Genomic DNA, 26831 nt, shown 5'->3' with positions numbered 1-26831 from the left:
CAATATCTAGACCAAAGAGTGTGTAGGTTTTAATTAAAAAATCATTTTCCTATTCTTTGCCATTTTCAATGAACTAGAGATTCAAATAAATAGTAATTCTTTGCCATTTTCAATGAACTAGAGATTCAAATAAATAGTAATTCATAAATTTAACGATTTAAAACACCAGTTGTTGAGAAATTTAGGCATTACCTTCTTGCTAGTATTTTTTTTAAACCTTGATCTCATCAAGCCCTGTGCATAATATTACCACTTACCATTTTCGACTTACCACCTCCTCAATTTCACTTGGTTTCCTTAAACCATGGTTTTCACCTAGGCCTTAGAACCTTAGATCATTTAATTATTTTTTCCCAAGGGTACACATACTTAGGCTAACCCATTCTAATTTATTTTCTCCAATGTGCTAATAATATTTATGCCCATGCTCTTGGTCCTAGGGTAAACCCCACATTTTAGATTTAATTACAGACTTAAATTTTTTAAATTCTTTTTGGGATTTAAGTGCTTTCTCACAAGGGTACACACATATACACGATGCTAGAGGAGCTATATTGCACCAGTTTTTAGAGGTAATATAGCTCCTCCAGTGGGGATGCTATAAACCGATGATACCAAAAGAATGGCCGAAGCTTTTGCTAGGGCAGTAGTAGGAAGTAGAGGGAACCTACTGCCAAACTTCAGTTACATGCTCCTTTACCTCGAGAATGTGAGCAAGATAGGATAACATTCAAGGTTTGGAGTGTGTCAAAAGCAATGACCAAGTTCAATGGCATGGGTGATGCCCATGGTCATATTGAAACTTTAGAGCAAGTAAGTAAAGCATTGAGTGTAAATGATGATCCTACAAAGATCAGAGTGTTTGGCTTCACACTTGAACAAGGTGTAACTAAATGGTTCTGGACTCTAGAACCAAAGATCAAGGCCACCTACTATGAGGACTTGAAACAATCCTTCCTCATTGCTTATGCAAATAAATTGAACAATCTACGAGGGAATACATCAACTGAGCAAAGAACTGTTGTGAGCCTAAGGAAACGCCAAGCCAGACCCGGTTGATCTCTTTATTCCTAGAAGGTTTACAAAGCGAAAAGCTTCATGATACCCTCTACGCTCAAAGACATAGGACGTTTAATGAATGTGCCTTAGATTCCATTGATTATGAGATGACAATTTAATGGGACCCCCAAAGGAGGTTAATGGTTATGAAGCATCATTCAAGACTCCTTCTAGAAGTGGATCTCAAAGCCATAAAACACATGAAAAGAAGGAGGACACGGATTTGGTTGGACAACTGATGAAGCAATTCAAGGATGAGTTTAAACTAGTTTCGAAAGAGACGGGCAATCCCCATCACTATCCATGTAGGGAAATGGTTTGGTGTGCATACTGTAAAGCGAATCCTATGACTCCAGCATGACCACATCTCAAACTGAGACCTAACCTATGGTGTGGATATTGTGCTCGCATGGGTAACCACGACACCAACATGTGTTACTAGCTCAATCCCACTTTAAGGATGAATCAAGTAGCTAGAGCTCCTGCTTTACCAGCTCCACAAATACCAGCGGCATTACATGCACCACAAGTGCAATCCCAGAGTCAAAGTGTAGGCAGGGGGATGTACAAACCCTTTACCACCACCAATCTTGCCACCGCAACCAACCCCTCCTAGGGTGACCCCAATGCATCAAATATGGTGGCAAATCCTAAAAGTGACATGGAGAACAATACCATGGAACCAAGCTATGATTCTCCTGTTCCAAAGTTAGGAAGTGAAGTCTTGCATAAGGATGATGAGGACTATGCAACGTTGATAGTTCCACACTCTGAGGAGTTAAACCTCTTTGAATTATCCAATGACGGCAATGCTGAAGAAATGTGCTAGTGGCATTTCTGCCCTAACAGACAAAGAACAACATAAAAGAAAAGGGAAAACAAAGAAGGTGTATCCATTGATTCTCTCAACCAAAATCCATAATAGTCAATGAATCATACAACATCACACACACTCTCTACCTAGAAACTACTCAACAAGTCATGTGAATGATCTGAATGCCCCCAAATATAAGGTAGGTGGACACACCTAACTCTAGCATGTCAGCTCTATAGTAAAGTGTGCCATTCCGCCTGTCTCTGACATTTCGCGATCTTTGACATCCAATGGTGCTGACCTGATTCGGCGATAAGGTAGCTAACTGCCTATGGCTATCCAATCACCAACACTTGGCATGCCCGGTGGGTCAGATTCCTAATCTGATGACTCGAACCCACAATGATAGGGTCATGCCAGCATCGTGCACATACTATGTAGCTAGTGTAAGTATGGTGCAACCATTTCATGGCAACATGCCAAGGTTGGGAACCCATCATATACAAGGCCATCCAGCCATGATCATACAAAATGAAAACATAAAACCATGTGGTCACAACAAGTATGTCCATACTCTACTGGCATGGAGTAAACACAAGATGGGGTAGGCATAACATTGCCCATCAAAAGGATATGTCAATGAAGCTCCAGCATCGCTACATGCTGACATACACCAAATGGCACAACACCTCGAGCTCGACTCGATGAACATGGCACATCATGTGCGAAGAAATCTGCTAAATAGCACAAGAGTGTGTGCATAAGCAGCCAATTAAGCACTCTATCCACATCTTCATCATACTGTGTAGGCTCATCAGAACACTTAGTCCATGATCTACTACATGTGGTATACAAGCATAATCTGCATAATCCCCATCTACTCTTGCAGTAAGGTGTCAAACCAAGCTACATCAACCTCTACAAGGCTATCACCATGGACAAGCACACCATTAATGGCAAGTAGCATGTCAAACCAGTCTATGTCATCATCCTGACTCGAAACTAGATTTTTCGGAATATCTACACCATGCGGGAAACCTGATGCAAGGTTAGAGACATCCAAGGGCATTGCCTGGCTCTTCCGGCCTTCATGCTCCTTCCATGCTCTCTCAACCTTCAGCATAACCAACCCATAATCATGGCTAGGACTACCCTTTGGATCATATGAATCTCCTCTACTCATCATCCAAGCATAAACTGCATTCTAGGTATTTACCTGCTTATACATCCAAGGGATCTGGGCTTTCTAGCCACTCTACTCCTCTCCTACCTCACCCTTGTTTTGATGCATTGAAGCATCCTGGAGATCATTCTCCATACTCTCCGTCATATGTATCTGAGGGTGCTCAATATGTGAGGGCTTTTCCGGGCTCTCTCGGCCACACAGCTCCTCCGTTGCCTCTATGCTCTTCGGCATATCTGTTTGAGGGGTCTCAACCTGCGAAGGCATTTTCGAGCTCTCTCGGCCACCACACAGTTCCTCCGTTGCTTCACCCTCTTCCTCATCCATGGTGGGTGCATGCTGCAACCTTTCCTGGTCATCCATCCGAGCATCCTCAAAGCAAACATACTACTCATTCATGCGAGCATTCGCAAAGCAAACCTCCAACTCATTCATTCGAGCATCCACAATGTATGCATCTTGCTCTTTCATTTGAGCAGCCATCCGGAAAACATGCTACTCCTCAAGCTTTGTCTTGGGTGTCATGGGGTTGTCCAGCCACATCTGGTCATCTAGATCGGCATCTTCTTCGATCTCAAAAAGGGCTTCTTGCTCGTCAACAAGTTTAAGATTGGCTATAGGCAATTCAGCCCTATCATACTACTCCATGGCAGCCATACCTTCTGGGAAATATTCTTGCGAGTTGTTTTTGTCTTTTGCACTTCCTTCCGCCATCATGGCACATTGATCTTGTTCCAAGCAATCCAATGCTTGCTTACTAAGCCCTTCATCAGCATTTGCAGAGATTGTCAATCCCATGTACAACATCATCTTCTGCCACATTGCATATTCGGCAACACCTGCTCCAAGGTTAGGCCAAAACCCAATGCGGATTGAACATGCAGATGTCGGTATGTGGTACAAAGCCGAAATCTGGAAACATTTCAGCCCATGTGTTCATGACCTCTACTGCCCTGCTTTGGCGAGAACATGTGCCATACATCTAGTTCATCATTGGTATGGACTGCTTCTAGAACTGATACGGCATCATCCTCATCAAGAAGAGGTACAGGCTGCTCATTCAGCTTATGCCATGCACCATCACTAACATGGGAGATATAATCATTAATGCAGTGGCCAACTACTCGACATGTTGTCCAGAGGTGGAATCCTTGCTCTTTCCATTAAATATGGTGCTGGTGGTCTTGAACGAGGCTTATGATGTACCCTCATGGAGTTATCAGGAATGTGTTCTCTTGAAGTTGTCCTCAAAATATATAGCACTCATACAACATTGCTTGAAGGAGGTATGTGCCAAGGCATACAAGGATTTGTGTAGGGGTACGTCCTCTAGACCTTCCAGAAATCTCCCTATTATCCTTTCATCATCAGAGAACTTGTCTTTGGCACTACAATGGTAGTGGAGATATCTGACTCTGTTGATGTGATCTCAGATGGTTTCACCATCCTTTTGTTTAACATTGTGTAGCTGCTCAAGAAGACTTCATCTAGTTCCTTGACGAAAATATCCAACCTTGAAGCCTCTTTCAAGGCTTCGAAGGTGGCCTTATCTTCTATTTTCAAGGACCTAAACCATTGGCCGGCTTTACCATCTAGGGTGAGGCCAAAGGCACCCACCTTAACTTGGTCATCCACATGGCCAAAGGCACCCACCTTAACTTGGTCATCCACATGGCCAAAGGCTTCAAAGATCTGGTTGAACATCTCTAAGTGCAAGATGGGGTCTCTAGTCCCATTGAATGTAGTGATTAGTTTCGAGATGTTTGCAATTTTGCTCCGCTCTAGTTTGGGTCCCTGGTGCTGGTTGAGCTGGTATTGGGGGCATGATACTAGCAGTCACCCCCTCCCTATTTCCATGGGTGGCTTTTCTCAACATTTTTGGTATTAGCCCTGCCATGGTTGGAGTGAGTGTGCTGGTTGGGGAACGATGGGTTGAAGGAGCTAGGTAAGGCAGATAATAAACCATCAATGGAGGTCCTTGTCTCATGGGTGGATTGGGCTGTGCCTCATGTGGCCCCATGTGGTATCCTGGGTATACTCCCCGAGGTGGGTATTGTTGATATACAGGTGGCGTAGGTTGATATGACGGGGCCAGGTAGGCCCTTTCTCTTTGATTAATACAACGTTTTGGGCCCTTGGGGAGCTGAACCAAGCCTTGGGTTTAGTATGGGTCTCTAGGTCCAAAATGAATCGGTGACCCTAGAGACAGGCATGGCTCTCTAGACCCTAGAGACTGATGGATGAGTCTGGGTTTGATGGCTCTCACTTTGCCCTATTTTCGATCTAGGATCTAGAGGCAGCATGGGATCTCTTTCTTGTTGGTGTTCCATACCTCTTGCCCTGGGATGTGGCTCTTCTGAGACTGTGTTTCCTAGGATAAAGTTGCAGAGCCTCAAAGCAAGGCTTCTCTATGTGAATGTGTAGGAGAGGTAGGGTCTTGCTCCTGGATAGGTGGTATACACTGAGCCTCAAGGTATCCTATTTTGAGGTGAGGAGTATCTTGTCTCATGCTGTGATGATCTTCACTCTCACTGGTGTTGTCAAAGACTAACACCATTTGGCTCCAAGCTATATTGACCGATGGGTCTGACCTTATGAGTGAGGGAGCTTTAGGAGAGTTTATATCCTCAAAGAGAGGGTTATTTCGTACTAATTTTCCCGAGCATAGGTGTATGAATGTGTGGAATTACTGTGCAGGACCCCCTATGAATTGTTTTTTTTTTTTTGGGAATGGTAGATGGTACGGGCATATTCTTTAAGGTTGCCATGGGCATACACTTTAGAAAGGAGAAATGACACGGGTGTGGCAAATAGATAGTACAGTCGTATACTTTCAAGATGGTACGAGCGTATGCTTTAAGGTTGCCATGGGCGTATACGTTAGAAAGGAGAAATGACAGGGGCGTGACAAACAGATGGTACGGGCATACTCTTCAGAAAGGAGAAATGACACGAGTGTGGCAAACAGATGGTATGGGCATGGCAAAAGGTTGCCACCATGGGCGTACACTTCAGAAAGGAGAAATGACACGGGCGTGGCAAATATGGCACGGATATATGCTTGTTGCAGCCAAGGCAAACGAGATGGAATGGATGTGGCAAGGGGAAGGGAATGGGCATGGCACATTGGAATGGGCGTATGCTTTAGGAAGGAATAATCTTGCACTTAAAATGGTACGGGCATACTCTATAAATGGTACGGGCGTTCACTTTCAGTTTTCAGAGATTTTTAATGCTGTAGGTCTGACTTCTGCCACCGACAAAAATTCTTTGACAATGCAGCTGTACCCCTTATTTAATGCAATTTATGCTTAATCAATGCAATTATTTCCTTTTTAATGCCCTTTTTGTGCACATGTTTTGTAAGATCTTGCCACAAGCCACTCCAACAATGTTTATTTGCAAGAAATTGTAATCTGAATAGATGAATGGGTTATTTGGAAATGGTTGAGATATAATGGAAGGGGTGCATAAGGGAGATGTATATTCTTGTAGAGTTGTGATTTCAAGTATCACACTTATTAATGGCTCGAGATCTCACAAGATATGCCCAGGAGAATGAGAATGGGTGTCGCAAACTTGCCCACAACCGTTCACTGTGAATGGAACGGGCGTTCACTTCTCAGAGGTTCATCCATAATGCAATTTTTTGCCTACTTCCCTCCTTTGATTTTTGTAGGTTCAGGTGTCTCCCAAATATTTTTTTGAACTTTTGTTTTTATGAGAGGTAGAGCTAGCCTCTAGCTACCTATTGATACCTAGAATGCATAAAGAAACCTAATAAATTAAGATTAATTCAATGATTAAACTATTGTGCAAACTTAACAAAATTTGAGCAAAAAATAAAAAATTGTATGAATGTCAATAGCAAAAATTAAACACCTACTTGTGTCTTCTACATTTGGTGGACTTCAATGATCCAATGCTCGGTTGACCTCCATAGCTCTTTTGAACACAATCAATCAAACAAGCAACAAGCTCAAACAACATGCGATCAGCCGGTGGATTTGCACTCCAACTTGGCAAAATAACGACTCTAGCACATGAAATGTGTGGAGGACCCTAAGCTAAGTGCTCTCCCCTACAGCGGTGGCAAAGATGTTAAGCTAAACATACAACCTTGCACACAAGAGAGGGAAAGAAGAAGAGAAACAACCATGCAAGGGTTGAGTTGGAGATTAGCACTTAGCCAACCCTAATGAGGGGGGTTGACTCCCCTTTGTGAGTTGGAGATTAGCACTTAGCCAACCCTAATGAGGGGGGTTGACTCCCCTTTGTGAGGTTGCTAGGGTCTCACTCCACCACCACTTGTGTCACCAAAGTGGAGATTCATAAGCTAGGTGAAGAGCAAAGAAGGAGGGAGCTATGGAAAGCTCTACCTTCACTTCATGCCAACATGCATGCAAGAGGGATCTTGGTAGAGATATAAGAGAGGGGAGAGGAGAAGAGAAGCTAGATCATCACCATTCTTAACATGCACACACCACAACAATCAAGCATGCAACCATCTACAACATAAGAAAGCAACCATGAGAGAGAGAGAGAGAGAGAGAGAGAGAGAGAGAGAGAGAGAAACTCAATTGAGACTAATGGGATTATCCCCTTTTCACATTCCATAAAATGTCTTATATACAAGAGCTCTCTTTTTACAATGGCTGGCCACCCATTTACAATTGGGGGCCCAAAACTAGCTTCCTAGATCTATGTACATCTCATTTCTAATGACCAGAATTACACAAGAAGCTCAGTCATCCCATATCTCTTTTATCAATCAATGCTTTGCGTGGTTACAAAAAGATAAGTTACAAGAAGTGTGACCCCATGATTGAAAAATGATGTTAACCAGAGTGGTTAACATGGTGGGTATTATAGGAGTAGGCCTCACAACCAACTGCAATCCAGATGTGTTGGTTACATTGCTTAATATGGAAACTGGTGCCATGCCCACTTCCCTGCGATACTACGATCGCGTCTAGATTTTCAGTGAAGCCCTTAGATTGTAAATGCATATGGGGAGGAATTTTCTTTACACCTGTAGAGGTTTGAGAACTTAAGAGAGAGAGATGGAGGCGTTGAGGGAGATTCAAATGTGGGACAAATTGACACGTTGAGGGAGAGGATGTCTAAGGGGCGTTCTTGGAGATCCTGCATGGAGTGAGGACAAGGGTGTAGAGTGTGTTTGGGGAGAGGGGAGAGGGGGAGGGTGCATTGAGGGGGAGGGTGTGTGTGAGGCGCATTAAGGGGGAGGGCTTGTTGAGGGCAGGGCGTTTGTGAGGGGGAGGGCTCATTGAGGGAGAGGGCGCTTGTGAGGGGGAGGGCTCATTGAGGGAGAGGGCGCTTGTGAGGGGGAGGGCTCGTGCTGTTTAACGGCTTGTGAAGCCATTAGATAGCAAAATCCAGCGTGGCATGCGCCATGTGCATGGCATGCACATGCCATGCGGTGCTGCCACGTGTAATGCCTGAGCTGAAGCATTACATGTGGCACTCAGGCATTACATGTGGCACTCGGGCATTACATGTGGCAGTGTTAAATTGGTGCCATGTGAGCTCGAGCATTACACGTGGCATTGCCTACATGGACAACGTAGTCCACATAGGCATGCCACGTGTAATGCCCGAGCGCAGGCATTATACATGGCACTGCCTACATGGACTGTGCTGTCCAGGTAGGTAGTCTAGAGAGATCCTCTTCGTTGCACTCCCCCACTCTCTGATTATCCCTTCCTCTATTTCAATGGTTTACTTATATCTATAATTTTATATTCACACAAGTTATTGGAAAGCACCTGTATGCCGCGAATGGAATCACTATCACATAAGAAGTGACAATGATAGATATTTCCATGAACACAATTTAGAATCTTTTAATAGTCGACTTATTTCTTAAAGTATCTTGCATAGTACAAATATGCTTACCAATACAAGGAGACATCACACTTATAGTCAAGAGAGAGAGAGAAAGAGAGAGAGAGATCCTCTTCGTTACACTCCTCCCTAATGCCGTAGTTGAAAAGCTCACAGTGTGATTAATATATATATCAATCTAAAGGCAATTAATTTAACTTAATGAGACATTTTCTAATGATATAACACTGTAAACAAAGGTTAAGTACAAAATAAAGATTCCATCTCTACTTTACAAGGTTGATCACTTACATGTCATAAGAGTAGATGTCATTGGCTACTACAATCATGCACTCTACATGTAAAAATGATGTATTGCTTGAAAGGATATATATTATGTATATTGCAAGGTCTATGATGGCGTAAATTGATATTATAAAACTTAATGTTAGTGGGTATGTCAAAACATTATATAGAGCATTGATTGTTACATTTATGTAAGCCTATAATGTTTAGTTATACATAGGGAGATGCTCATTATATATATATATATATCAACCACATATTTTTTAAAGTAATATTTTTTTCAAAAATAATAATTACTTTAAAACGGTCAAATAAAAAATGGCCAACTTATTTAAGGGTGTTTATCACCATTCATTTTGTGTGTACTTGGTACTTGTGTCATTCTTTTTTGTTCTTGTATACTTCTTTTTTGTTCCTCTTTACAATGAGTTGTACAGTCTCCTTCCCATCTTCTAAGAAGAATCTATGTTTTAGCAATGGTCGAGTTCTCATGAGTGCAAAGTTACAAGAACAAGTAGCTCCCTGATCATTTTATGGATTGCAAGTAATAATAAATATTGGGTCCCAAGAGTTGCATGTCCCTGTAGAGCCAACCTCTAATCATGAGGGGGAGGAGCTATATATACTTGAGGACTCTCTTTCAACCAATTACTCTCCAATAGTTGATGCTTCGTTAAACTCAAACCCACAACCAATAGCCATCTTAGATAGCCTGCCCAGGGGACTTCCAACTCCGCCTGATGTGATAGATATATGCAGCCCCTTACAAGAAGATAACAACAAAACTGGTGGACCGGCCTCGTCCACTGTTGCAAGAGGAGATGGTAAGAGCATTTTGGAATACCTTTGGAGCATGAAGAAGAGAAACACACTAACAAAGATTTTGTTGAATGTCAAAGAGGTTATCAAGGTTGTGGAGATTCCTAGGCAATATAATGGTGATATTGCATTTGAGTTCCAACCAACCATGGGAACACGTGTAGGAATGGACTCCATGGATCATAAATATGATCCCCATTGGTGGTCAAAGCCACAAACCTTTAACATTTCCTTCCCTAGAGTGTGTCGGAGAAGCCATTGCCTAGGTAATTTGAAGTGTGTGAATGAACTTTTACTGGAAGCATGCTGGCACTGACCCACTGGAGAGGAGTGCAACAATGCATCTGGAAATTTCCTTTGCCATTACTACTCATCAATGCCGGCAATATGCATTGCCTCATGCAATTGCTACATCTATTATGTGATGCCCTCTGACGAGACGATGAGTCAATTAATGATACACATCGGTTTCCATCAACATAATGTATAGGCAGTTACATCAAAGGCACTAATTGATATGACAAAGCAAATGGTGTCCAGGGTGTTAGGAGTAGATCGCAATATGCCGGGGAATGAAAGGTACAAAAAAAGAAATCATAATGGCAATGCTAGTGCAAGAAGGTGGTTCCTCACATTTCACTGGGGAATACAAGCTCACCAACATTACAGAGAAGATGGAACCACTGGTGGAAGACAGCTGGTAACCTAATTTGGTTGGGCTATTATGTTTTTGTAAAAGAGTTATTAAAATCTAGATAAGTAAAGTGTGAAATTTGAACAATTTGATTTTTAGGTTTTAGAGGTCAGTAGGTCTCTGGTCAGTCTTTGCAGCTTGGCATAAGCCTTCAAAGGAGATTTCAGGCTTGGATGCACTTCTGAAGATAAAACGAGAGTACACTTATGATTTTTTTCACGGAAGCAGGTTCTCAAGACAAAGGTCCTCAGGTGAGAAGTGCTTTGTTTTCAAGATGTCCACCACTGTGCAGGGTTGGATTTGGTCAATCGAATGTGATGGATTGGCTCTGGCGACCTACAACATGCGTCGATATAGTTCGACCACACTCGACAAACATCATATTGGGTGACCATATGGCTTGTCATGTGTATGATCCAAGGTATTATATTATGAATGTAGAGTATAAAAGTAGTCAGAGCTGGTCAAGTGTGTTACATCATAAATGATTAGAGTTTTCATGCAGCATGTAGGATCTTCTAACAATTGCGACATGTGAAATGAAAGAGGAGGATATGGAGGCCCAATGTTTATTCTAGGAATGCATTAATGAGGTGATGGCACCAGATTTATTTGGTTTCATGGCACGAGGCTTAAGCTAATTGGAATGCAGTTTGACATATGTTCAATGGTGGGAAAAATAACGTCCTGACACATAGGGAGAGGTCTTGCCTATTTCATTGTAAAGAATGGTTTCCCACATAATAAAGTATGTGCTACATCTCAAGGAGAGCAGAAAGTCATGTGCGAGAAGTGGCACATGGCTCCGTAGAGGCTCAATTGATACGTCAATGGTGGCGTAATGGTCATGTGATGGATAGGAGTATGTCAGTTAATGGACTCTTGGTTGAGCTGGTGGGAGGTGCGCACAGCACATTGGGGTTCATTCATGACAAAAATAGAGAGAATTAATGATGGTCCAAATACCCCAAGAACAAACCTAGTAGAAAGCAAGCATGGAAGTTGGCTTGTAGGGGAAGGCTATAGATGCAAGATTTCTCTTTACGATGCATGTACTACTGATATGGCAAACACAATTTTGCAAAGAACAAAGGTAGTCTCTTACTCTCAAGGCAAGCACATAGGGAGAGGAACAAGCTTGGAGAAACTAAAAGAACGGTTGTCTACAAGTCTAACCTAAGTGGTCCGAACAGTTAATCAAGCAACTGAAGGAACACCCATGTATAAGGCACCTACCCCTCTCACCGGTGAAAAAGAAAGTGCACGTCACAAGAGACCAACCGCTGTGGTTATTGATATTGATGATGAGGCCATGCATTGACCAGAGTATAACACACATATACGAGACCGCAAGTATGTTGGGAGGCTATGGAAGATCGTTTTTAAGAAGCATGATACAAGTAGTACTACAGAAAGAACAACGAAAGTCATCGAGTTCAGTGTCATTGAGCGCGAGGTGAATAAAGCAATGTGGACAATCCAAAGGACATGCATTGGGTAGGCAAGGTCCATGCAGTGGAATGCCTTGTGGGGGTAAGAGGTGTGGGCAACACATAGCCGGATCTGTGAAAGGTGTGCCTACACCGTATTTTGAAGGCTATCGCAAGCACCCTAATGGTGTCATTAGATAATGAATGTGGTTTTTCCCTGACCACGTGCTTCATTGCTATATTGTGGACACTAACATAGAATTAAAGCCCAATCCACCACCCAAGATATGGTGAATTCTTGCTATAGGAACTAATCTCATAGGACGAGGAGGTACATTCATTATGGGAAGGTGGATACCAGGTGGAGAGCAACAATGAAAAAGGTGTTATACCCACTCACCTAGTAGCGATGGGGCTACAAGGTTCTTTACAATTGAAACTTCCAAAGAACCACCATATGGGTCCACTAATAACACAGAGGCAGGTGGCTTAGGCATGCAAAATGGCATGAGTCAAGTATTGCACATTGATATTAGAGAAAGCGGTAAAAAAATAAAGGTCGCTTTGAAAATGAAAGCTTCAATGGTAGAAGAAGTGCAGAGACTGGAGCACAAGTATGAAGTTTTCAAGCTCGAATCGCACCGGGATGATGCACACATGGAAAATATGATGTGCATGTGAAAGACAAATCGTATTATATGTCTCCAGATTTTTCAGATAGAGAATTCAAGAAGAAGCAATATCTTGCATGCAAGCACTTGTACTTCGTTTACTTGCGTGTGCTGAGCCAGCACGAGAATATGTGCATCCACCAACCTAGCCTATCGGACTTGGAGCTTTACAATTCCTTGTCTCGTAGGAGAACCTACCCTAATTTAGACAATTGAATGCATGGAATATTACTTGTCTTATAGTTTTTTGGGACTTTTGTAGCCTCGCTGAAGCAACCTCATTGTAGAGGGTTCTACATTATCTTTCTCCCCACCCTCACTACCTCTTCCACCTCTCGCCACTGTGGGTTGTGTATTTTCAAGCAGGTATGGTATTGTAGAACATGGTCATCTATTGATGAATGGTATTCACGTTACTCGCATTAAATGGTTAGAAATCTTAGGAAAATGAGAGGGGAATGACGAGCTAGAGAGAGAAGAGAGAGGCAAGGTGTTCCACAAAGCTCACAACCCCTTCTTTGAAATTGCATGTATTTAAAAAAAACAGTATATACTTGCTCTTTCCCAAAAAGTACAAAAAGATGCCTTTATAATTCTGGTGTAGAAACTAGAAGGAAAGATGCCTTTATTATTGACATTAAAAAAGATAAAATGTTTTTAAATTTTGTTTGTTGAAAAAGTAGAGTACACCTCTCCCACTACTATAAATATAGATATAAACTCCATAGCACTTTGTTAATCACCATTGCCACCAAGACTTGTTAGTAGAGTATAGCACCCTAAACCCTCCTTCGTATTGTTTGTGATGGCCTCATCAAATATTAGCATTGAAGTTGTTGATGCACGTATCGGCGCGAGGGAGGCCACCAATGTGGAGGTCAAGTAGAAGACTGTAGATGGTGCATAAGCATGGAATCATCTCACATCCTTTCCACTTCCTGGTAATGATGATGCTATTTCTCAAGCGAAGACCAAAGTGGTAGGCTTAATTGCGATATGGTGAGCCCATGGTTTTATTGATGAATTGTTTAAGCGTGTCTTGCTAGAGGAAGTGTGGAAGGGTATGAACGTCGTTCGCTTACTTTGTGCCTTCACCCCAGAGGACAACCAAGGCCCATAGTAGTAAAGATGATGGTTTTCACATTTCTGTATTTGAAAGTTGTATGTGAATGAACTTGGTTTTATTTTCACTTTGAAGCAATAACCTCGATGTAGAGGATGTGATGTTGTCATGTTTTTCTATTTTTCACTCCCTCTGGCTCTCTCTCGCCCTCTCCCTCTCATAAATAATTATGTCATGAATCTCTCTCCAACTCTCTTCGCCCCTCTCTGTCTTGATGGAGGGGGAGGGAATCTTTTTGGAATCCACTCGGCCAATTTCCAAAAAGTGCTCACTAGAAAATGCTCTCACTAGAAAAAATCCCCCCCAGAATCCTGTTGAGATATCGAGCTCATCTAGTGAGGCGGTGACCCGCCTGGGGGATAGGCCCCACACTTACACCACTGGCATAGTTGGTGAGATCTTGGGTGATATGCGACCAGTGGGATGACAGGCTGTGTGTGACAGCCATTCTAGAGATTGGCATAGTTATAACGCCAGCTCATTTAGTTGGGTTCATACTATAGAGAACCCTTGTATGTATTGGTTGAGTTCCTTTCATATTATGTGTGCTCTTATCTTGTATATGGTGTGTTGAGTGTTGAGTGAAGAAGAAGAAGATTTTCAGCCTCTCACCTTGTGTGTTCTCTATTAGGGCTTTGTGAGTGTGTGTGTGCTTGCAAGAGCTCAAGCTCTCTTCCCCCCTGCATCTTTTCATGGTATCAGAGCCTGGTTCGTGTTAAGGGCTAAGCTGCAAGCAAGAGAACCACAGGAAGTGGTACGAGGGTAAGAGCTTCAACTACTCTTCCCTATTTGTGTTGGTGACTACACCCTTGTCGGGAGCTCTACGAGAGGCACCGACAAACGATCTCTGATTGAGGAGCTTTCTTTGCGGGAGTAAAGCTATAGGGCAACCATATTGTTCTATCGGACTTATTTTTCGGGTCGAAAACGCGTTTCGGGCGCGTCTGGACCTCCGTTTTTCAGAAAGCAGGCGATTTCGAGCACTACGGGTAAGTCATCGATTCTCTACAGAACTCTGTTTTAAGAACTGCAGGAAGACAGATTGGCTATGCAGACACTGTGGGTGCTGCAAAGAGGTCAACAGTTTCCATTGGGTGTATGTATGCATATTGAAGTCACTGGTTGTGACATTACGATACCGCTGCAGGAAATACAGTAGTTTGTTTGTGTGTCTGGCAAGATGTCAAATGATGGCATAACCCAGATTGTAGCAGAGAAGCTTGATAAGAACAACTTCCATGCTTGGAGGTTCAGGTTGACGAATTTCCTGATGGGAAAGGGCTATTGGAACTACATAGAAGGTGAGCATGAAGAGGCACCGGAGATATTGGACATAAATCCGACTGCTGCAAATGTGAAAGAGTTTAAAGGAACCAAGGAGCCAGGAAAGTTATGTATTGGCTCTCCATTAGTATATAGGACACCATGATTGGGCACATTCAGGATGCCAAGTCCCCCAAGGAGGCATGGGACACCTTGGTAAAACTCTATGAAACAAATACCAAGGCATGTAAGATACAGTTGAAGAATGAACTTCATACTATGGAGAAAAGGAGCATGTTTGTGAATGACTATGCATTGAAGATAAAGGGTATTGTGGAATCCCTTGCATCTATTGGTATGTGAGTAGATGATGATGATAAGATGGAAGTCTGTCTACATGGTCTCGGGCCACAATACAAGGCGTTCAAAACGCCTATTCAGACTCGGGAAAACATTCCCGAGTTTACAGATTTGGTGTCTATGCTGATTATAGAAGAGAAGAGCTTGGGTGAAGACTAACAGTCTTCACAAAACAAAAACAGTTCAGAGCAACAGGCCTTCTACATAAGTTCAGGTAGAGGACGAGGTAGAGGAGGCCGTGGACACGGTCAAGGAGGTAGCCGAACAGGTAATCAGAATTATGGCCAGCAGAGCAGCAGCAGCAGCAACAACAGTCCCAGAATACACAACAACAACATCAACAACACACAGGTGGAAGAGGCAAATTCAGAGGCAGGGGGAGTCAAAGAGGACGTGGAAATTGGCAAAGGTAATATAATGATGCACGTGAATGCTTTTATTGTGGTAAGCCTAGACATGTGCAGGCAGAATGTTATAAGAAGCAGGCTGACATACAAAATGGGAAAGTGCAGCAGAACAACTATGCATCCTCAAGTAGAAACAATGAGGATAATGAAAGGTTGTTTGTTATGCAGCATGTCGTGAATGCCATGTTTGAAAATGTTGAAGCAACACAAAAAGATGATGTATGGTATGTGGATTGAGATGCTTCGAACCACATGACAAGTCATGGGGAGTGGTTCAAGGAGATGAAAAACCTTGAACGACCAGGTTTTGTGGAAACAGGGGATGACACTGCTCATCCAATTGCCCATGTTGGAGATGTGCCATTGTCTATGCAAGATGGTAAAGTGAAGTACCTTGCAGATGTACTTCACGTTCCGAACATATAACAAAGAATCTAGTTTCAGTTGGCCAGATGGTTGAGCAGGGTTTGCAGGTTCGGTTTAACCCTGATGGTTGTTATGTTGAAGACTTTAAAGACAAGTGCAGGTGGGTTGCAAAAGGTAACAGAGTGGGCAGAATGTTTACGTTGAATGTAGACATGCTTGAAATGAGTGCTGCGATGTTTGCAAATGGTTCAGGAATTGTTGCAGACACAGACATTTGGCATAAAAGAATTGGACATGTGAATGTGCAGAGAATGAAGTCTATGCAGACTAAAGGAATTGTGACAGGGCTGCCAAAATTTAAAGTGGAAGGTATGCAGAGAATATGTGAAGCATGCTAATTTGGAAAGCAAACAAAGCATGTATTTCCACGTAACAGATATGTGAGCAGAAATGCACTAGATGTTGTGCATTCAGATGTATGGGGTCCTACAAAGACAATGTCTATCGGAGGCTGCAGGTATTATGTGACATTCATTGATGACCACACAAGGAAAGTGTGGGTATATTTCATGAAGGAGAAGAGTGAGGTGTTCACTCACTTTCAGAATTTCAGAGTTATGGTTGAAAAGCAAACAGGGAAATATGTAAAGTGTCTAAGGTCAGATGGAGGGGGAGAGTACTCCACTGAGTTCTTTGAATTTTTGAAGAAGAATGGTATTCGGAGACAGTTTACATGCAGATACACTCCGCAGCAAAATGGAGTTGCTGAGCGAAAAAACAGGCACATTGCTGAGATTGTGTGAGCATTGATGGAAGAGAAGAATATGCCACATAGCTATTGGGCTGAGGCTGTTTCTACAGCAGTATACATCATGAACAGGACTCCAACTGCAGCCATACATGATGTAACTCCAGAGGAGAGGTTTACTGGCAGAAAACCTGATTTGTCTTCTGAAAGTCTTTGGATGCATTGCATATGTGCATGTGCCAGATGAGCTGAGAACTAAGCTGGATCCAAAAGCTGAAAATTTGTGTGTTTATTGGATATTCCCTTGAGCAAAAGGGATACAGGTGTTATAACCCTGCTACACGTGAGTTGAGGGTAAGCAGGGATGTTGTTTTTGATGAGATAAGCAGCTGGTATGCTGCTGAAAAAGAAGCTGTTGGGGTTGATGTGAGTGGAAGTGTGGTTGCACAGAATGCAGGTCAGCAATCATAGTCTTTGAGTGGACCAGGAGAGTCCTCATCTAGTGGGTCTGTTGATAGACCATGGAGTGGTAGGCTGCGTCATAGTACCAGTCCTGCATACGTGATTAGTACATCACGTAAAGGAAAAGAGAAAGTGGTTGAGCCCCTTGGTATGCCTGACATTTCTGCAGGGCATTCTCATGTTGATGGAGAGTCTAGTGACTCAGATATGAGCCTTGATGAGGAGCTTGGGATCCCAGCTACTATGAGAACACCTGGTGTAAAGAAGGCTATGGAAGCCATGAATGAAAAGCTGCGAAGATCTGGGAGAGTGAAAAATCCTGTGCAGAGGTTTACCTATGATGGTTATGTGGCACATCATTATGCATATATGGCAAAAGTTGTGCAGGTTGTAGAGCCCACACATGCATTGATGAGGCTATTGGAAATGTGTGTTGGGAGAGAAAGCTATGGATGAGGAGATGGATGCACTATATGGAAATGAAACTTGGGATTTAGTGCAATTGCCTAAAGGCAAGTAAGCCATTGGATGCAAGTGGGTGTACAAAGTAAAACATAACAGTGATGAGGTGTATATGTTGCAGCCACGTGGTTATGAGGATGTGAGTCACCCCGAGCATGTTTGCAGGTTGAAGAAAGCCTTGTATGGCTTAAAATAAGCACCAAGAGCATGGTCTGATAAGATTTCTGAATATCTTGTCACTATTGGCTTTCATGTAGCCAATGCAGATTTCTCGCTGTATGTGAGACATGGTGAAAGAGGGGTTGTGCTTGTTGTCATCTATGTATATGACTTGATCATTACGGGGGACCATGATGGAGAGATCTTTGATGTAAAGATCTTGCTTAGACAGAAGTTCGAGATGAAGGATCTGGGGGAGCTCAGATATTTCTTGGGCATTGAGGTGATTAGGTTACCACATGGTATTGGATTACTGCAGAGACAGTATGGCTTGGACATGGTGTCCAAGTATGGTATGACAGGCTGTAAGCCTATTTCCGTGCCATTAGATCAGAATGGCAAGTTGAGTGTAGATTCAGGAGAGATCTTGGAGGATCCTTGTCACGTAGGCTGTAATGCCTGTGACCGACGGCAGACCGGGTGGCCATGTCCGGGGTTCAGTGGGAGAGGATGCCCGTGCGGAGTCATGGGCGGCCAGGCTAGTGTGGACGGTAGGCCACACACTATATAGCCTGGGGGATGAGGGGCAATCCTCATTCTTCCTCTATGGCTGGGTGGTGAGCCAGAGGCCGTCCCCTCTTGTGGTAATGCCCGTAGCGGCGTTACGGGAATGTAACAATCCTACTATGTATAGGCGCATAGTAGGAAGCTTGATCTATATGACGATCACCAGACCAAATTTGAGCTATGTTGTTGGGTTGGTGAGTCAGTTTATGCAAGTTCCACGGAAACCGCATTTGGATGCATTGAGACGCATACTGAGGTATGTGAGGTCTACTTTGCATTGTGGACTATTCTATGAGACTGGGAGGACAGAGATATGTGTACATGGGATGTTGATTGGGCTGGTAGTATCTCAGATAGAAGATCTACTAGTGGCTTCATGTTTTCTTTGGGGAGTGCTGCTGTGACTTGGAGCAGCAAGAAGCAGCCTACGGTTGCTCTATCTAGTACAGAGGCCGAGTACAGAGGTGCTGCTATGGTAGCATGTGAGGTAGCTTGGTTGAGAAAGCTACTTGCAAATTTGGGTCTATCAGTGGATAGACAAGTTGTCATTTTCTATGACAACATTAGCACTATACAGTTGGCTAGAAACCCAATTTTTCATGCTCGTAGGAAGCATATAGAGGTCCACTACCATTTTGGCAGGAAACGTTGACCTTGTTTATGTCAGCACACAGGATCAGGTCGTGTTGACATCTTCACCAAAACATTGGGTACCAAGAAGCACCACAGATTCAGGGCTTCGCTTGGTGTACATGAGATGGAGTTGAGCTCGAGGGGGAGTGTTGAGATATCGAGCTCATCTAGTGAGGCGGTGAACACTGATGACTCGCCTGGGGGATAGGCCCCACACTTACACCACTGGCATGGTGGTGAGATCATGGGTGATATGCGGCCAGTTGGATGACAGGCTGTGTGATAGCCATTCTAGAGATTGGCATAGATATAGCGCCAGCTCATTTAGTTGGGTTCACACTATAGAGAACCCTAGTATGTATTTGGTTGAGTACCTTTTCATATCGTGTATACTCTTATCTTTGTATATGGTGTGTTGAGTGTTGTGTGAAGAAGAAGAAGATTTTCAGCCTCTTACCTTGTGTGTTCTCTATTAGGGCTTTGTGAGTGTGTGTGTGCTTGCAAGAGCTCAAGCTCTCTTCTCCCCTGCATCTTTCCAAATCCTATTGAATTTGGGCTAATTGCACCAGGCTTCTTTTCCCTAATCTCATGTTGAAAACTTCACAAGGGTTTTAGAGCTCATTTTTGTCATAATGTTCTCTCCCTTTTACTGTTTGGTGCTTCCTACTACTACCCCCTCCACTCTTGGGTCACATTGGAGTAGTTTTTGGAGCTAGAAGGTTGATTCCCGCTCTCCCATTGTCAAGCCAAGTGCTTTGTAAGTATTTTTTAGGTTTTTCTCTAAATTTTCAGCAATGAATCTTAATTAATCTTTCTCTATTGTTGAATTATGGTACTAATATGTTAAGGAGTGCCATAAAGTGCCGTGGGAGGCCCTTTCTTTTTGTTCTCCACTCTTTTCTGTCTCTTTTGCTCTCATTTCTACAATTAGAGAGCCCTTTCTCGTGAAATTAAGTTTTGGAATTTCATTAATTGTGATCAGTAAATGATTAGAGGAAGTAGAGAAATAGAATTGTGTGATTAGGCTATTCTCTAATCTATTCCCTCCTAGAGTTATGCTATTTTGTAAGAATTTTTCTTGTAGAAAGTCTTCTTTCTCTATGTTTTCTTAGTTTTCAATTAAATTAAGCATCTCTTTGATGATTTTTAAGAGAATTAAAGATTAACTACCTTCTCTAGTCTCCCGACGAATAGAATAGAGAAGCTTATATTGTAGTTATTATTTATTATGCTGTGTTTAGAGAATTGTGGTTAATTAGGGTTAGGGTTTTGTATTTTTATGTAAAGAAATGGTTATTTATAATTGTGATTTAGGAAAGAGAGAGGATAAATTATATGTGTATAATTAGGGCATAGCTCAAGCTATGGTTTCCATCTCTTGTATTATTATGAGAGAATTAGGGATTTTGTGAGAGCGTAGAGGATTAAAGAAATAAATTTTTCTTCTTTAATAAGGAGGATTGGAGTGTGTGAGTAGAGAGAATTGTCTTTTCTTAATCTAGGTCATGTTCTCTTTGTTAATAACTAATTAACAAGCATTATTAATTAAGAATGTTAATGAAGTATTATGGTTTACTCTTTTGACGACAACGTGTTGAGTGGGTGTGTTAAGGGAAATGTAAATCAACACATAAATCATTAAGAGAATTCATTTATTAGAAGCTTGCAAAATGATGTTTATGTACAATGGTTATGAGAAATGAATGATGTAATTACTGATAAGAGATTGGGAACTTAGAAAAAGTTGAAAAGATGGACGAGGGTAATGAGAGAGTTCACACTCATTGGAGAAGGGCTTGATTCGAGTCCTTTAGCTAGGCATGGATAAGGTCAGGATTAGCGGGCTAGCCAAAAAACGTATACCATGTGAAGCGACCTTAGTATGCTCCCTGGGGCTGGGTCGACAGCCAAGTGATGTGAAGTAAAAAGGAGAAAAGGGGAGCGTTGGTGACTAACATCATATGGCCTATGGATGGGTGGGCCAGATGAGTCCGATGCTTTCCTTTTTGCAGGACTTATGAAGAAGAAGCTCTAGGAAGAACCCTGCATGAGCATACACTATACAATTTATAGCATACTTACATCATTGTTTGATTTTACCTACTTAACGTATTCTCGTGTATGTCGACATTGAATAGAAATCAAGGTTATTTGTGTTTTGAATTTGTGCCATGCTGGTTCTTTTGCTTCGTTGATTACCCCCTTAGGCTCGGTAACGAAATTCCGAGACCCAAGTGGAGGCAACCTGCATGCATACCAAGTGGTCATGGACCTAAGGGCAAGCGGGTAGGGGCCTCACTAAGTGCTATTAATGCATGTGTATGTGCATCCCTGCCATCCCACTTGGCTTGTTCCACTGTGGGAGGTGCGGAGGTAGATGCCACAATTACATTAGAACTCGTATCACCATCTAAAGTACATGTATTATGCTACTGTGCTGGCAAGACAGGGCATGCCTCAATGCCAATAACAACATTCCAAAAGCCCTTTGGGGCGATGGCGCTCCATATAGGACCACAATGGGTAGTTGGTCCTGTCAAGCTTATCTTTGTGGAAATCATCCCAATATATCATTGCCTACCATTTCAACTTGCAAATGACTAATCTCTGACACAAAATACAAATATCCCAACTACCTGCTCTGCAGGTATTGTCAATGTAGATATCCCAACTCCCTGCAGGTATTGTCAATGCAAATATCCCAGAAAGATAGCACAATTTCTCAGTTTATGGAAGCTTCCTTTGGGTTTCATCTTCTCTACATTTCTTGAATTGAAACTCTACCATGAACATTGTTTACAACCTTACTCATAAAATAATTCTCCCAAGAACCCTCATTGAAACTTTCCTACCACCATATCCTTTCTTTTGAGTATCCGCATTGCAAAAATTTCGATGATTATTTTCTCTCTAATAGTTACATTGTTCCACAATTGTCTCTTTAGGGCTTCAATATATAGAAGGAGGCCACATAAGGTTGGTAGGGTACCATAAGGGCCCCTTGCATGGCGTAAATGTATGCTAGAAATATTGATAGAGAAATGTGAAAGGACAAGAGTTGACAACTTTGAACTTGTGTTTGGACTTTTAAATCATCTATGCTCAAGCACAGTGCTCACATAAGCCGGTTTGTAGTGTAATTTTCCTGGCCGAAATTTAAAAATCCCGGTTGGAATTTGGCATCGTCTTTAATTTTAAGGGATGAAATTTACATGTTTTAGTTATAAATCCCAGAATAAGTATGGTTGTCAGAGATTTTTAGGTCTAAATCCCGGTTAGGTTTTAGCATTGCCTTTAATTTTAAGGGTTGAAAAAAACATTTTTTTCAAGCACTGCTCAAGCATTGCTTCTTTCCAAGGTATAGGAGAGATGCAGCTTCCCACGTGTGGGCTACCTAGGGAGTTAGGGTTGGTTCTACATGGCCAAGTTGTCCATTAAGGGTGTTTACACACTTGGGTGAAAGCCCACAAAAAAGTTTTGCCCAACCAATCCGATCACCACAATCACCCACCTGTTTGACATTTCTTTATAGACTGTGACCACGCCCATGCACCCTCAGCGCTGATGTGTTTGCTGACTGGAGCCCAACAACCACAGTTCCAGTTCCGGGCGGAATAGCTTGCCCACAGCTCTTAATTGTAGGATGCCTTTTCCGTGGGCATGCCCGCAATCTTTAAAGGGTATTGTCGCCCAATAATTGTTTATCAAAAAGGTGCTTGCCCACAGCTCTGAACCTTTTTCGTGGGCAGGCACTTGTAGAGAAATGGGGAATGTTTAGGAGGTTTATAATAGTGGCACAAAGCATGGACAAAGGAGAGCCATTCAAAAAGGAAGGTGGCAAGTTGCACATGTGAAATGGAGGATGGCCAATGGGATATGGTATGCACGATGATAGGGGTACCTAAGAAGAGAATGACCAGGACCGGTGGAGAGGCCACGTGAGCTGTAGGGTTGTGCCACGCCCACATCTGCCAGCGTGGAGACGACGTGGACAGAATAAGATATTTTTGACCCTCGGGTAGGAGTCCAGACCCCTTTCAGGAGCGGTGGAGAGGCCACGTGGGCTGTAGGGTTGTGCCACGCCCACATCTGCCAGCGTGGAGACGACGTGGACATAATAAGATATCTTTGACCCTCGGGGAGGAGCGCAGACCCCTTTCAGGAGAGGTGGAGAGGCCACGTGGGCTGTAGGGTTGTGCCACGCCCACATCTGCCAGCGTGGAGACGACGTGGACAGAATAAGATATTTTTGACCCTCGGGGAGGGGTCCGGACCCCTTGAAAGGGGTCTGGACTCTGGGCATCTAGTCTCCAGAATCAAGATACCTACCCGCAATACATTTCATGAAATTTTCCTCTGAGCTATGAATTATAATGCTTTTTTATTGATCCTCAAATTAATAATTTTGTTTGCACGTGCTGACACATGCTAGTGTTGCACTCAGTGCCGCTACTAACTTAAGCTTGATTCCGTTCATATTATCCGTCTTATTACTATTTACAAACGACCGTATCCACGGACCTCACGGTCGGTCCCTTAATCAGTAGCTCTGATAAGCCTACAATTAGCTGCAGGAATCCTAATTAGGCTTTCCAGTAGCTACTGATTAGCTGTAGGGATCCATTGCCTGCTATATACTTATCATCATTATGCTTAAACCCATTGAATGCCTAGCTCGCTTTCACCTCTAGAAGCTTGCTAATACTTTATTAGAGATCATTAAGAACGTTGTTATTCAGCCATTAGAGTACAGAGAAGAGATGGGCTCTTGCTGCAGTAAGCGTGATAGGCAGGGTGATGGTGGTGTCAGTGTTGCGCTCCATCCCAGTCTAGAGAATTGGAAAGCACACGACTGCAGGTCGCAGCTCTCAGAGCTTGATGTTGTTGCAGATGGACATATTTGCATGTGGGATAAACCTCAAAGGGCTCCTTCAGTTCATTATGGTATGGCGGACCTTGTTTGTGAGAGCAATTATCAATCTCTTTGCACCCTCGGCAAAGGCGTTCTGCTGCAGCTAGAGCCTTCACAGCCGTGTATTAGCAGCCAATCAGAAGGCAGTTTAACTGGTTTTAGTGACCATTATAATACTAGTAATCATTGTGGCCACCACACCATAGTGGAGCCTGAGAATGAATTGCTGCCCACATTTCCATTTGCTGAAGTGGCTGCCCAAAATGGTGAAGCATTTGAGAGTAAATTCACAAAGAAATTGGGCTGTGGAATCAATATTGACAACAGTGATGGCATCAAATTGGAGGTGAGTTTTTTCTTAATTTTTGTATGGAGAGTAAGTTGCTTTTGTAGGTTTTGACTGCTTTGCATTGTTTCCCCTCTTTTTGTTAATTAAGGACGTTTGATGGGGTTGATGAATGTAACAGGTGAGGCATAAGCACATGTTTCCACATGATGTCCATGGTAGTACCATAAATTATATGGCTCCTCATGAAGAGCCTGCAATGAAGAAGTCAAAATCTTATGAGAAGCTGCTTGCAGGAGACCCAGAGGAAAGCCGATGCATGCGGCATTGCAGATCCTTTCAAGCAACCACAACTGATCATGATTTGAGGTGTGAGAATGAGGAGAGCATGATAGAATTAAGAAATGGCTGTGTTAAAGAAGGAGGATTAGTGAATGAATCCCCACAATTAAACCAAAAAGAGTTAAATGAGGATGATGATGATGATTTTCATGATATAACTGTGGGGGTAAGCATTGCCAGTTTACATGCAACTCATGAACAACTCAGGAAAGAGATGCTAGAGGACATCAAGCACTGTATAAGCATGGAGGTTTCGTCGCATAGCAAGTCCCCCTCCATAGATCATCTTCATGCTGATAACGGGGTTAACTGCGTGCCCAACTCTGTAGAAAACCATCATCCAAACTCTATCTTTGAATTTAAGCAGTCTGTTTATGCTCTTTCACAGGAGAACATGGAATTTATATCCAGAGAAGAGAAAGAATGGCAGGAAAGAGAAAAAGTGACGGTGGGGGAGAACGAGAAGGTGAACAGAATGCAGCCATTGTCTGTGGTATCAACAGGTGATGCTATACTGTTTTCTGGCTCCAACTCCGATGAGTTTCACCTCATCCCATCCAAGTTTGTTCAACATCAGCAGCTAACCCCATCATCTCCAAAAGAGAACCTCAGTCCTCCAAGGTTAATCACCATTGAAACTCATGAGCAAATGCAAGAGAAACCCTCCCTCTCTGTGGAAGACATCATCCTCCTACTTGAGAATGATGAATTGAACGAGGATGACCTCCTCTCTTTGCTCATTGACACCAAGTCATCATCATCGTCATCACTGTCGTCATCGTCTTTGTCCTCATCCTCATCATCATTGTCGTCATCATCATCATCATCAATACCATGGTCCTCGTCCTCCTCGTCATCGTCGTCAACATTATCATCATCATCATTGTCATTGTCATCGACGTCAGCAGCATCATCATCATCAATGCCATGGTTGGCGTCATCTTCATCATTGTTACCAGCTCCATTATCCCTCCCATCATCTTTTAAGATGTCCTCCCAATCCTCTTTTGAATTCAAGGTGAAGTCTTGCAACTCCACCCTTTCCACTCCTGTCTTCTCTCCAATCAGATCTAAAACCAAGCGAAATATTGCCCAGCTCAAGCCAACTGCCCTCACGACTGATGAGATTGCAGAGATATGGGGGGTCTTTGAGCAAAGGCAAGCATTGGTTTCCCAGAAATACATGTAAGGCAGGTGAGCTGCATTATGCATGCTTGTGGTGTTTTAGGACTTGCTCACATTATTATGAAATGCCAACCTTTTCAAGTGTTTGATCAAGCATCAATCCTCCTTACAAGGAAGGACATGCCATGTATATGCCACTAGATTCTTTGTAGCAAACATTGAGGCTATGTAAACAGTTGAAGAGTTGATTGCTCATTGTTTTTTGTTTGGATTTATGTAAATATAACACAATCTAATGTTAGGATCCCTGCTTGTGTTGGTTGAGTAGTGTAATTATTTCCTAGCTTGGTGTATTTTGGCATGACTATCATGTAAGAAGTATGTACAGGTTACAATGCACACACCTATTTTACTGTATGGGTGGGCTAGGCATGCAAAGCATGGTGTGGATGGGTTTCACAAGGAGTATACCCTCTTTAAGAGATGGTCCATCTTGCTCTAACATTGGATGCATTGCTTTGGAATTTTATCTCAAAGCATCTCAACTTTTTGATTGGGTGATTAAATCCATTGCTATTGCTACATGACAAAGAAGGTAATCTTGATCTAATGCTTTGGGATTTGATTAAATCCATTGCAATTGCTACATGACAAAGAAGGTAATCCCCTTTGTAAGCAATCGTATTCATGAATTATATCAGTGTTTGGGAAACATTTTTGAGTGAACCTACATGAATCCTTCTCACCATGGGGTGACGAGGAGAAAGCAATTTTGAACAAGCATTTTCTTCAGAGT

At 42.6% G+C, this 26831-nt stretch overlaps 1 protein-coding gene across 1 annotated transcript; it reads left to right on the top strand.

Annotated features, from left to right (window-relative positions):
• Nucleotides 1-23705: 23705 nt before the first annotated feature.
• LOC147610992 (uncharacterized) lies at nt 23706-26342 on the top strand. The gene is made up of 2 exons (XM_086785145.1): nt 23706-24628; nt 24750-26342. Exons 1-2 carry the CDS (start codon nt 24131-24133, stop codon nt 26097-26099), a joined length of 1848 nt encoding a protein of 615 aa, XP_086641271.1. The 5' UTR covers nt 23706-24130; the 3' UTR covers nt 26100-26342.
• Nucleotides 26343-26831: the final 489 nt, after the last annotated feature.

The sequence above is a fragment of the Cibotium barometz genome, chromosome 48, assembly GCF_041138505.1.
Source record: "Cibotium barometz isolate CiBa-2024 chromosome 48, ASM4113850v1, whole genome shotgun sequence".
NCBI classification, from domain to species: domain Eukaryota; kingdom Viridiplantae; phylum Streptophyta; class Polypodiopsida; order Cyatheales; family Cibotiaceae; genus Cibotium; species Cibotium barometz.
This window is presented reverse-complemented; position numbering and strand designations above follow the sequence as displayed.